General features: G+C 43.0%; 1 protein-coding gene across 2 annotated transcripts in view; it reads right to left on the bottom strand.

The window, feature by feature from the left end:
* Positions 1-10,817: 10,817 nt before the first annotated feature.
* The window catches only part of LOC120916358 (carcinoembryonic antigen-related cell adhesion molecule 1-like), a 28,913-nt gene continuing 25,798 nt past the window's right edge, over positions 10,818-13,932 (bottom strand). For both annotated transcript variants that reach the window (XM_040327276.1, XM_040327275.1), the window contains exon 8: positions 10,818-11,296. Coding sequence is in view for 1 of the 2 variants with exons in the window: in XM_040327275.1 (XP_040183209.1) it covers positions 11,290-11,296 (7 nt within the window). In the remaining variant the exon portion in view is untranslated. The remainder of the gene's footprint in view (positions 11,297-13,932) is intronic.

Below are 13,932 nucleotides of genomic sequence, written 5' to 3'. Positions count from 1 at the left end.
TTTTTCAGAAATAAAAAACTGATAATTGTCATGTGCGTATGTATTCACCCCCCTTTGTTATGAAGCCAATAAAAAGCTCCGTTGCCACCAATTACCTTCAGAAGTCACACAATTAGTGAAATGATGTCCACCTGTGTGCAATCTAAGTGTCACATGATCTGTCATTACATAGACACCCCTTTTTGAAAGGCCCCAGAGGCTGCAACACCTAAGCAAGAGGCACCACTAACCAAACACTGCCATGAAGACCAAGGAACTCTCCAAACAAGGAAGGGACAATGTTGTTGAGAAGTACAAGTCAGGGTCGGGTTATAAAAACATATCCAATTCTTTAACGATCCCTAGGAGCCCCCATCAAATCTATCATAACCAAATGGAAAGAACATGGCACAACAGCAAACCTGCCAAGAGACGGCAGCACACCAAAACTCACGGAGCGGGCAAGGAGGGCATTAATCAGAGAGGAGCACAGAGACCTAGGGGAACCCTGGAGGAGCTGCAGAGTTCCACAGCAGAGACTGGAGTATCTGTACATAGGACGACAATAAGCCGTACGCTCCATAGAGTTGGGATTTATGGCAGAGCGGCCAGAAGAAAGACATTACTTTCAGAAAAAAACAAAATGGCACGTTTTGAGTTTGGGAAAAGGCATGTGGGAGACTCCAGAAATGTATGGAGGAAGTTGCTCTGGTCTGATGAGACTAAAATTGAATTTTTTGGCCATCAAAGAAAACGCTGTGTCTGGTACAGACCGAGGAAGATTGTACCCATGCAATGGCATGCTAGGCGTTACTTAAATAAAGCCGATGTTTAAGGATTCTACACTATTGGCGTTCATCTTTATATTGACACATCCCACTGGACATCTTGCTTCAGGAATGGAGGAGTACCGCTCAGAGGTGACTGCTGGAGGATTCCTCTTGTTTGATGTGGAACAGCAAGTGTGGATGGTACATATAAGATACCAGTGGCGGCTGGTGCTTAACATTTTTGGGGGGCGCAAACTGAAAAAAAAAACCCCACCAATTGCAGCCTCACTGTGCCCATTAAATGCAGCTACTGTGCCCATCAAATGCCGCCAGTTTACCCCATCAAATTGTGCTCCATCATTAGTGTCACTGGGAGGAATTGTGCTCCATCATTAGTGTCACTGGGAGGAATTGTGTTCCATCATTAGTGTCACTGGGAGGAATTGTGCTCCATCATTAGTGTCACTGGGAGGAATTGTGCTCCATCATTAGTGTCACTGGTAGGAATTGTGTTCCATCATTAGTGTCACTGGTAGGAATTGTGTTCCATCATTAGTGTCACTGGGAGGAATTGTGTTCCATCATTAGTGTCATTGGGATGAATTGTGCTCCATCATTAGTGTCACTGGGAGGAATTGTGCTCCATCATTAGTGTCACTGGGAGGAATTATGTTCCATCATTAGTGTCACTGGGAGGAATTGTGCTCCATCATTAGTGTCATTGGGATGAATTGTGTTCCATCATTAGTGTCACTGGGAGGAATTGTGCTCCATCATTAGTGTCACTGGGAGGAATTGTGCTCCATCATTAGTGTCACTGGTAGGAATTGTGTTCCATCATTAGTGTCACTGGGAGGAATTGTGTTCCATCATTAGTGTCACTGGGAGGAATTGTGCTCCATCATTAGTGTCATTGGGATGAATTGTGCTCCATCATTAGTGTCACTGGTAGGAATTGTGCTCCATCATTAGTGTCACTGGTAGGAATTGTGCTCCATCATTAGTGTCACTGGGAGGAATTGTGCTCCATCATTAGTGTCACTGGGAGGAATTGTGTTCCATCATTAGTGTCACTGGTAGGAATTGTGTTCCATCATTAGTGTCACTGGGAGGAATTGTGCTCCATCATTAGTGTCATTGGGATGAATTGTGCTCCATCATTAGTGTCACTGGGAGGAATTGTGTTCCATCATTAGTGTCACTGGTAGGAATTGTGCTCCATCATTAGTGTCACTGGGAGGAATTGTGTTCCATCATTAGTGTCACTGGGAGGAATTGTGCTCCATCATTAGTGTCACTGGGAGGAATTGTGCTCCATCATTAGTGTCACTGGTAGGAATTGTGTTCCATCATTAGTGTCACTGGGAGGAATTGTGTTCCATCATTAGTGTCACTGGGAGGAATTGTGCTCCATCATTAGTGTCATTGGGATGAATTGTGCTCCATCATTAGTGTCACTGGTAGGAATTGTGCTCCATCATTAGTGTCACTGGTAGGAATTGTGCTCCATCATTAGTGTCACTGGGAGGAATTGTGCTCCATCATTAGTGTCACTGGGAGGAATTGTGTTCCATCATTAGTGTCACTGGTAGGAATTGTGTTCCATCATTAGTGTCACTGGGAGGAATTGTGCTCCATCATTAGTGTCACTGGGATGAATTGTGCTCCATCATTAGTGTCACTGGGAGGAATTGTGTTCCATCATTAGTGTCACTGGGAGGAATTGTGTTCCATCATTAGTGTCACTGGGAGGAATTGTGTTCCATCATTAGTGTCACTGGGATGAATTGTGTTCCATCATTAGTGTCACTGGGAGGAATTGTGCTCCATCATTAGTGTCACTGGGAGGAATTGTGTTGCATCATTAGTGTCATTGGGAGGAATTGTGCTCTATCATTAGTGTCACTGGGAGGAATTGTGTTCCATCATTAGTGTCATTGGGAGGAATTGTGCTCCATCATTAGTGTCACTGGGAGGAATTGTGCTCCATCATTAGTGTCATTGGGAGGAATTGTGCTCCATCATTAGTGTCACTGGGAGGAATTGTGCTCCATCATTAGTGTCACTGGTAGGAATTGTGTTCCATCATTAGTGTCACTGGGAGGAATTGTGTTCCATCATTAGTGTCACTGGGAGGAATTGTGTTCCATCATTAGTGTCACTGGGAGGAATTGTGCTCCATTGTTAGTGTCACTGGGAGGAATTATGCTCCATTGTTAGTGTCATTAAAAGTAATTGTGTCCCATCACTGGTGTCATTGGGAGGAGCTGTGCCACATTGTTGGTGTCATTGGGAGGAGCTGTGCCACATTGTTGGTGTCATTGGGAGGAGCTGTGCCACATTGTTGGTGTCATTGGGAGGAGCTGTGCCACATTGTTGGTGTCATTGGGAGGAGCTGTGCCCCATTGTTGGTGTCATTGGGAGGAGCTGTGCCCCATTGTTGGTGTCATTCAGAAGATATGCGCTCCATTGTTGGTGCCATTGGGAGGAGCTGTGCCCCATTGTTGGTGTCATTGGGAGGAGCTGTGCCCCATTGTTGGTGTCATTCAGAAGATATGCGCTCCATTGTTGGTGTCATTGGGAGGAGCTGTGCCACATTGTTGGTGTCTTAGGGAGGAGCTGTGCCCCATTGTTGGTGTCATTCTGAAGATATGCGCACCATTGTTGGTGTTGGTGGAGGAAACATTGTCCCAAGGACCAGATAAAGGCAAGCAAAGGGCCACAGTTTGGAGACCATTGATTTATAAAAAAGGGAAAACAGGTATTAGATTTATAATGTTTTTTCCTATCTATACACAAATGTTTTACCTTTTTATTTCTATTTTAAACTAAATGGCTTGTTTTACAAGGTGATGGTTTATAATCACTTTTAGTCTGGAATTTCCCTTTGACAAAGTCTATTCTTTGTTTACTTTGATTTGCCGGAGATTAGGAGCGGAGGGAACCAGCCCAAACCAATGGCTGCATTTTCATTGAGGAAGTTTAATTATGATTAATAATTAAACTATATGAGTGGCAATAATGTGGGGTTATAACCAAAGAAGATCTGGCTTTCTCTTGCGCTCGTACATAAAACCGCGACTCACAAAACACTGCGGCGCACAAGTACATTTTGGTGTAGCAGCTTCCTCCTGAGGCTTTCTATAGAGACATTGGCCCGGATTCACAAAGCACTTGCGCCGGCGTATCTCGAGATACGCCGCGTAAGTGCACATATGTGCCGTCGTATCTGTGCGCCGTACCCACAAACTGATATACGCCTAAAAATAGGCGTCATCCAACCGACGTAACTTGCCTATGCCGGCGTATCATGGGCGCATAGTTACGCTGGACGCATGTGGCGCTCCCATTGATTTCCTATTCAAATATGGAAATGAGGGAGATACGTCGATTCACGAACGTACTTGCGCCCGGCGCATAATATACGCGGTTTGCGTAAGTTGTACGTCCGGCGTAAAGTTATTCCCCATATAGGAGGCGCAACTCATGCAAAGTTATGGACCAGGGAACACAAGCTGTCGTATCTTTTGTCGTTTACGTACTACGTGAATATGACTAGGCGTAGGTTACGTTCACGTCGTAGGCAGTGATCCGGCATATCTTAGGATGTAGTTCCGACGTGATTCTGAGCATGCGCACTGGGATGCGCCCACGGGACGGCGCATGCGCCGTTTGTTATTCGTATCTTTATGGCTCTTGGCCCATAATTTGCATGGGGTCACGCCTCATTTGCATGGCTCACGCCTACTTCAACTTACGACGACTTACGCCGAAGAAACCCAGCGCAGATTTAGTGGCAAGTGCTTTGTGAATCCAGTGCTTGCCTCTCTGCGCTGCGTCGGTGTAGCGTAAAGAAAATACGCTACGGCGGCATAAATATGCGCCGCTGTATGTGAATCCGGGTCACTGTGCTATGTGATGAATTACTTTTAACATTCTAATTGCACACGAGGCATTGCAAGGCTGACAGTTACAAGCAAGACTCCCTTAGGGAGAGGCATGATGGGACTTGTAGTTCCGCAACAGCTGGAGGGCCACCCGTTTGAGACCCCCTGATGTAGGTGGTTACAAGCTACAATACCAACCTCATCTTAACCACTTGAGCCCCGGACCATTTTGCTGGTCAAAGACCAGGCCACTTTTTACGATTCGGTACTGCGTCGCTTTAACTGACAATTGTGCGGTTGTGCGACGTATCTCCCAAACAAAATTGGCGTCCCTTTTTTCCCCACAAATAGAGCTTTATTTTGAAGGTATTTGATCACATCTGCGGTTTTTATTTTTTGCGCTATAAACAAAAATAGAGCGACCAATTTTGAAAAAAAATTCAATATTTTTTACTTTTTGCTATAATAAATATCCCCCAAAAAATATACGAGTTTAGGCCGATACGTATTCTTCTACATATTTTTGGTAAGAAATAAGCGTTTATTGATTGGTTTGCGCAAAAGTTATAGCGTCTACAAAATAGGGGATAGTTTTATGGCATTTTTATTAATAATTTTTTTATTACTAGTTATGGTGGCGATCAGCAATTTTTATCATGACTGCGACCTTATGGCGGACACATCGGACACTTTTGACACATTTTTGGGACCCTTGTCATTTTTACAGCGTACAGTGCTATAAAAATGCACTGATTACTGTAAAAATTACACTGGCAGTGAAGGGGTTAACCACTAGGTGGAGCTGTAGGGGTTAAGTGTGCCTTAGTGAGTGCTTCTTACTGTAGGGGGGATGGGCTACATGTGACAAGAAAGTGATCACCGCTTACGATTACAGGAAGCGGTGATCACTGTCATTGTCACCAGGCAGAGCTTGCTAGCATCTCCCCTTTCTTCCTCACCGTGAGACGATCGCGGGTATCCCCTCGGCGATCGAGTCCGCGGGACCCGCGGTCGGGCTGATGGAGCTTGCGGCGTCCACAATGCCGCGATCTTAAAGGGGACGCATTTATACGTCCTTCTGCCTGTCCGTGCCATGCTGCCGATGTATATAGTCGCGCGATGGTCGGCAAGCAGTTAAAATATCACCCAAATGGTCATCTTTGCTCCTCCCAAGACCTGCTGCTCTCCACCATCCTTGTCTCCACCTCCCATGCTTGCCTCCAAGTCTTCTACAGAGCCTCTCCCATCCTCTGCAACTCCCTACCTCAACCTGGCTCTCAATCTCCTACTCTGTCCACCTTTAGGGGAACCTTGAAAATTCAATATTATTTAACTGGTTAATGCCCGCCGCATGTACATATATGTCCACAGAATGGCACGTACAGGCATATGGGCGTACATGTACGTCCCCGCCTTTCCGCGGGTCGGGGGTCCGATCGGGACCCCCCCGGTACATGCGGCGGTTGGTAACCCGCGGGGAGCGATCCGGGACGAGGGCACGGTTATTCGTTTCTAGCCGCCCCCTCGCGATCGCTCCCCGGAGCTGAAGAACGGGGAGAGCCGTATATATAAACACGGCTTCCCTGTGCTTCACTGTGGCGGCGCATCGATCGAGTGATCTCTTTTATAGGGAGACTCGATCGATGACGTCAGACCTACAGCCACACCCCTCTACAGTTGTAAACACACACTAGGTGAACCCTAACTCCTACAGCGCCCCCTGTGGTTAACTCCCAAACTGCAACTGTCATTTTCACAATAAACAATGCAATTTAAATGCATTTTTTTGCTGTGAAAATGACAATGGTCCCAAAAATGTGTCAAAATTGTCCGAAGTGTCCGCCATAATGTCGCAGTCACGAAAAAATCGCTGATCGCCGCCATTAGTAGTAAAAAAATAATAATAATAATAAAAATGCAATAAAACTATCCCCTATTTTGTAAGCGCTATAAATTTTGCGCAAACCAATCGATAAATGCTTATTGCGATTTTTTTTACCAAAAATATGTAGAAGAATACGTATCGGCCTAAACTGAGGAAAAAAAAAATTATATCTTTTTTGGGGGATATTTATTACAGCAAAAAGTAAAAAATATTGTTTTTTTTTCAAAATTGTCGCTCTATTTTTGTTTATAGTGCAAAAAATAAAAACCGCAGAGGTGATCAAATACCACCAAAAGAAAGCTCTATTTGTGGGGAAAAAAGGACGCCAATTTTGTTTGGGAGCCACGTCGCACGACCGCGCAATTGTCAGTTAAAGCGATGCAGTGCCGAATCGCCAAAAACTGGCCGGGTCCTTTACCTGCATTTTGGTCTGGGTCTTAAGTGGTTAAAGTTGTATAATTTATGCAAAGTTATAATGACGAGCTAAGGATTTTTTTTTTCTGAAAGCCAATCTCTTGAGGAAGATTGCGATTGTAATTTGGCAATTATCAAAAAAATAACTAAAAAATATTTATCAATGTCTCTGCTCGTGGGAAAACTAAATATGGAGAAGTTGCCACCCAATTGTTTCTGGACAGAGTGCAAGAGTGCAGAATGTGGATGAGTGATGGACAAGTAGTGAGAATACATTCTTGGAGTTCCGTACTTATGCTTTTTTTTATGAAATATACAGAACTGCAGATAAGCCACAGCTGCAGACAGTCCCAGCTGCCAAATCTTTTGGGAGAAAGCATTTAAATAGACTGGAAGCGATCTTCCACTATTTTTAACTCTACGATAAGCCAGCCCCGGATTTTTCTGCAGTACGTGTGTGGTTTTTTTTTTTTTCTCTCTCTCTCTCTCTCTCTCTCTCTCTCTCTCTCCACAGCTCGTACGCCCGGCCGGCCGCCACAGTAGTTTTACGCCGCTTCCGTAAGGCATTAGGTGGAATAACAATGTTAAAGTATGGCCGCCGTTCCCGCCGCGAGATTCAAATTTTTTTACGTCGTTTGCGTAAGTCGTCCGCGAATCGGGATTTACGCCGTTTACGTCCACGTTGAAATCAATAGGCCCGTGCGGCGTACGTAGCCGCAATGCACACTGGGAAATGTAGGCGCCTGGCGCATGCGCAGTTTTGAAAAAAAAAGTAAAAAACGTGAGGTCAAGCCTCATTGACATTTACCTCCCTGGCGGTATGATTCTGTCTGGAATTACGTACCAAAAGCGGTACAATTATTTTGCAAGGAAATTTGGCGTTTTATACTGTAGGCCTGTAATTTTTAGAAATAACTCACTTAAATCTGACCAAGCAAGAGTCTTGTAGGCATCCCGGGTATGATTTTTTTTTTTAAAACAAAATAATATAATAAATAATTATAAATAATTATAACAAATAATAATATAATTCTAATAAAAATTATTCAATAATGTAATCAACTCAAAATCACTGAAATTTGCTCAGTTGCAGAATTGTTGCTGTCATTATTTTTATTTTTTTATGACGAATTTCCCCACAAATTGCTATCGCACAATTCTGCAAGTGATTATAATTTATTATCGCTGTTTTCTAGCTGATCTAAAACCATTTTTGACATAAAGGGACACTTTTGGACAATCTACAGTTTGCAGGGAGAAAGAACAGTTTGTATTATATAAAAGTACATGTAGGGCACTGGGCAGACCACTAGGGACAAGGGGGGTGTGTATTCTTTACATACAGTACTGTAATCTATAAGATTACAGTATACTGTATGTAAAGTGTTTGTTTACTTTTTTGAATTTGGCGCCGTTCTCCGCTCCCGTGTGTCGTAACGTCGCAGGGAACGGAGATCGGCGGCACACGGGGAGACTGTGAATCGAGCGAGGAGGATCCGCTCGCTCACACAGCGGGGTGGCATCGCTGGATCCAGGGACAAGGTAAGTAACTTGCCTGTGGATCTAGCGAAAGGTAAGCCGCGCCGCTGCACACTCTGCACGTCCACCCCGAGCGTGACTCGGGGATACCAATCCTAACATTGGAAACCTACCCCGAGTCACGCTTGGGTTTACCGCTGAGGGGGTTAAACACGCCCCCCCAACACATTTTATTTAGGCGCCCTTACGCCCGCCCGCTTTAGGCTACGCCGCCGTATATTAGCAGGCAAGTATATTGAGAATCATTACTAGCCTAGCTAATTTACGGCGGCGTAGCCTAAACACGCTAAGCTACGCCGCCGTAACTTTAATCCAATGTACCTGAATCTACCTATATGTGTGCTTTATTGGGATCACCCAACAAGAAGGTAAATGCATTAGGCTCCGTACACACGACAGAGTTTCTCGGCAGAATTCAGCCAGAAACTCGATCGGAGCCGTATTCTGCCGAGAAACCCGTCCGTGTGTACACTTTTGGTCGAGGAAACCGACGAGGATCTCGTCGGGCCAAATAGAGAACATGTTCTCTATTTCCTCGTTAGTCAATGGGGAAACTTGGCTCGCCGAGATCCTCGGCGGCTTCACAAGGAACTCGACGAGCAAAACAATGTGTTTCTCGGACGTGTGTACGGGGCCTAAGTGTTCCAAAGCACCCCTTTTACCAGATCAGTTCAGTTCAATACAATTTGGAATTCGGGAAAATGGATATCATCTTTCTAATAAAGGACTAGAAAAGCAATTTTTTCAACATTTATTAACACAAATATACAGTATACATGATTACGTACGTCACACAATTAAAATATAGTAATACGTTACATATATATACACAGATTAATCTATACACCCACAAAATAAATAGTACACAAAACTATATTTAAAATTTTTTTCTATGTTGGGGGATGCCTCTGATTGCAGGGCGGTTTTAAAACTAAATTGCAGGCAGACAGCTACAGTAAATATTAGAGCTGCACGATTCTGGCCAAAATGAGAATCACAATTCTTTTGCTTGGAATAAAGATCACGATTCTCGTGCCGTAAAATCTTTCACATTAAACAAAAAAAATTTGGGCTAATTTTACTGGTTATTTTTTTTTTTTTAATTCATTAAGATAATTTTTTGCCCAAAAAATTACATTTGAGAGACCGCTGCTCAAATACAGTGTGACATATGTTGCAACAACCACATTTTATTCTCTAGGATCTCTACTAAAGATTATATATATGTGTGTATGACTATGACAGTGTATGACTGTGTGTCCCAAGCGTGTCACGATCCTACGGGGTAAAATGACCGCACCAGCCAAGCAGACTCTGGCTGGAAAAAGCGCCCAGAGGCGATTCAGTTTGCATGTGTAGCGCTATACAAGTCATTCATTCATTCATATATATATACCTCCACCACTGCCAAACAGCACTGCCAGGTATAAGGCTCAACTTTTTCCCAATGAACTTAAGGCCTCATGCACTCTGGGAATTTAGCCCCGGTGCATGAGACTCTGGTATGAAGATGCAGTTGGAAAGCACAGGTGCTGGCATTCTTCCTGCCAGCTCCCATGATGGAAATTAGACCACCCTCCTCTGCCAAGATTCATACCTACCTTGATATCACCACTGTGACCTCTTGCAGTCTTCACCATTGCCTGAAATCTCGCTAATGGTAGCCTTGCCTGTACAGTTTCATGGTGCTGTCTTCCAAAACTCTCCTGTATCAGTTGATGGGCCTGGGGGATTGGCAGCGACTACACAGGGGTAGCTGGTGATAGGAAGAAGTGGTGAAGACTGAAAGAGGTTCTAAGATTAGGGTAAGTATGCATCTAGAGTAGGAAAAAGTGGTTATTTTCCTTTATTGAGGCTAGGCAGAAAGGATAACTATGTTTTTTTTTAAGTACACTTTTTAAGCAAGCCTGACACTATTTTAGCCCCCTTACCCCATTGTGTTTTGAGGGGATTCTGGTACTTATACTTACTCAAAGTTCCATTAGCTACTGTCCCGATCCCTTCCCCATGCCCAGTTTAAAAACCTGAGGTGCAAAGTCTAAGTACTAACCAGAGCTCCTGATGTTGGAGATCGGTTTTGCTGGGCGTTAGTACCAGGTCGCAGTCCTCGGGAATGCCCCACCAGAATATGAACAAGCCAGGGTCGAATAGCATATATAACAGATAGGGATAAACAGAAGCATAGTCAGCAAACAAGCCAAAGGTCAGTAACAAATTATTGCAGGTTGGGATCAAGCAGAAGCGTAGTCGGGGAACAAGCCAAAGGTTGGCATTGAGTGGTAGCAAAGATACGGACAGCAACAGGACTGACGAGTGAGGGAGCACAATGATCTGGCAAACAGGAAGTGAAAAGGCATGGCTTTAATAGGAAGTTCATGGGAGGAGCAAAGGGTTCAAGGTTCAAGACAAACAACTTTTAAGGCAGGATCATTCAAAGAATGGTCCAGGGAGCTGTCCAGCATTCCAGGGGGCTCAGCAAGAAGTAACATTAACAACAGAGGTTGCAGGTTTAGATCCGGGACGTGATGGCAGGCCTTCTAGCAAATATAGGTTATGGTTTAAGGCCAAAGGCTTAGGGCAACAAGAATGAGACCCTGAGCCTGTGTTTTGGGTGCCAAAGCTTAGCAGAGCACCTGCCTAATAAGAAGACTAGACGCTGGAACCAATGAAAGATATGAAAGAAAATGCTACTTTATTTTGTGGAGGATTTAATGTAGACCCACAGCTGATGATTGAAGAAAGGGAACATTTCCGATTCGGCTCCTTGTCGGAACTCAAAGTCCTGTAACATCTTTACTCTCTTCACGTTTTCTAGTTAAGGGCTAGGAGAAACAAATAATATATTAATTATACATTTAGTACTATAAAAAGTAAAAAAGCCCAAAGAAAAAACAAAACATTTTCACATGCTGGGAAGATTATTTACTTCAAGCTATTTCATGTACTTTACATCTGCAAAAAAAAATATATATAAAATCCTTAAGGGGGTTGTAAAGGTACATTTTTTCCCCCTAAATAGCTTCCTTTACCTTAGTGCAGTCCTCCTTCACTTACCTCATCCTTCCATTTTGCTTTTAAATGTCTTTATTTCTTCTGAGAAACCCTCACTTCCTGTTCTTCTGTCTGTAACTCCACACAGTAATGCAAGGCTTTCTCCCTGGTGTGGAGTGTCATGCTCGCCCCCTCCCTTGGACTACTGGAGAGTCAGGACGCCCACTAACACACAGCTCCTTTTCCTATCTGCAACGTAGAGAGCGTCCTGACTCTCCCGTAGTCCAAGGGAGGGGGCAAACACGACAATTTAAAGCGGGAGTTCACCCATAAAGGCCGTTTTTGCTCTTTTACCCTTAGATGGATGCTCATTTTGTCTAGGGGAATCGGGTTGTTGTTTAAAAATCCGAGCATTACATACCGTTGTAGAGGGCGATCTTCTCCGCCACTTCCGGGTATGGGGTGCGGGACTGGGCGTTCCTTCTTGATTGACAGTCTTCCGACAGGCTTCCGACGGTTGCATCCATCGCGTCACGAGTAGCCGAAAGAAGCCGAACGTCGGTGCGGCTCTATACTGCGCCTGCGCACCGACGTTCGGCTACTTTCGGAAAATCGTGACGCGATGCATGCGACCGTCGGAAGCCTGTCGGAAGACTGTCAATCAAGAAGGAACGCCCAGTCCCGCAGCCCATACCCGGAAGTGGCGGAGAAGATCGCTCTCTACAACGGTAAGTAATGCTCGGATTTTTAAACAACAACCCGATTCCCCTAGACAAAATGAGCATCAATCTAAGGGTAAAAACACCATTTTACCGGCGAACCTCCGCTTTAAGAAAATCTTAATTATTTGAGTTTTCTGAAGAGAGATCGTAGTAATAGTCAACTCCTTTCAGACATGCTATATCTTTTTGAAACTTTGGACAAAGGAGGGATGAGGTACGTCACTACTATGAGCCTACATTTCCATCTGAGCAGAGCAGGAGCAAAGTGTATTTCTGGCACTTTTGAAGTGTCTTTTTCGTGTGTTTTTGTTTGCCTATACTCTCCCTTTTTTATTGTGTTTTACAAGCTTTATAAAAGCGCTTTTTGCGCATGTATCGAGCTTTAGGCATTCCTTTTCTGGGCTGGGCAAGGGCAGGGAAATATTTCCATAGAACAGAAGTTCTTCAAGTGAATTAATGCACATAAAAACCCTTGCGTCATGCGTTTTCTGAACACTTCCTTTGAAGTCTATGGAGCAAAATATACCTGATGCTCAAAAATGACTTCACTTGTTTGTGTAAATTTCAGCTACTGAATTTTGTAACAAACTTTTTACAACAAAGAGGTAAAGACTAGGCATGTGCAATTTTTTCTTAAGTTACGAATACATTTTCCATAAATTTTCGTTATTTTAGTTGATTCGTTAACATACGAATGAACGAACGGTTTAGCGCAATTAATAACGAATAACGATATTTTCAAAATAACGAATATGAAAAACAACGAAGATACGAAAGATGAAAGAAACGAAAACATAGAAACAACGAAAATACGGAACCCAAAAAAAATAATAATTACGAAAAACAAAATGAACGAAAATGCAAACTTACTAATATTCGAAGACCGAAAAGAAAACAACCAAAATGCCGAACAAAGACTAAAAAACGAAAATCAAAACTAACGAAAAATAAATTACGAATCTTCGGAAAATGGAAATGAAAACAGCGAAAATACGAAATAATGTAAATTAGCTTTCGTTAGTACTGAAATATTTCTGGACATTGACCAATAGCCACTGAGCGCTGTCCCTTTCCTCTGAAGAGGTTTCTTCCTCCCCCCAATGAGCTTCTTTCTCATTACCTCCTGGCTCCTTGTGTCTTTTTCTGTGTTAGACTGCAGTGCATCTCATTTCTAGATTTGTATTTGTAATATCTGACATATTTGTATTTGTAATATCTGACATATTTTAGTTTTCTATTTTTAGTCAATCACAGTAAAGTACGAATTACAAAATTATGACGAGTAGTGTGTCGAATAAACGTAAAATGTATTCTAATGCAATAAAATCTACAAAAGTAAGTTTTTACAATCAAAGGAAATTAGACACGAAAATACGAATGATTATAAAGCAACGAAAATATATTTCTTACGAAAATACGAACGCGGCATGATGGAAAATATAATGTAAATACGAATAGCAAAACAACGAAAATTAAAGTAACGTAAAAACGAAGGAACGAATAAAATCATTTTAAAAATACGAACGCGGCAGAATACAAAATATAACGAAAATACGAATCTCGATTCAACGAAAAATAAATTAACAGAAAAAAACGGAAAAAAGAGTGTTACGAAAATACTAAAGAGTACGAATACGATAACTAACGTCTTACGAAATTACGACTCGTTACGAATCACGATAAATGAACAGAAACGAAACAGAAATAAATGGAAATTTTTGCTGTGCACATGTCTAGAGACAGAC

This window comes from Rana temporaria, chromosome 10 (genome assembly GCF_905171775.1).
Source record: "Rana temporaria chromosome 10, aRanTem1.1, whole genome shotgun sequence".
Taxonomy (NCBI): Eukaryota; Metazoa; Chordata; class Amphibia; order Anura; family Ranidae; genus Rana; species Rana temporaria.
The sequence above is the reverse complement of the archived record's forward strand: the minus strand, read 5'-3'. Positions and strand labels throughout refer to the sequence as shown.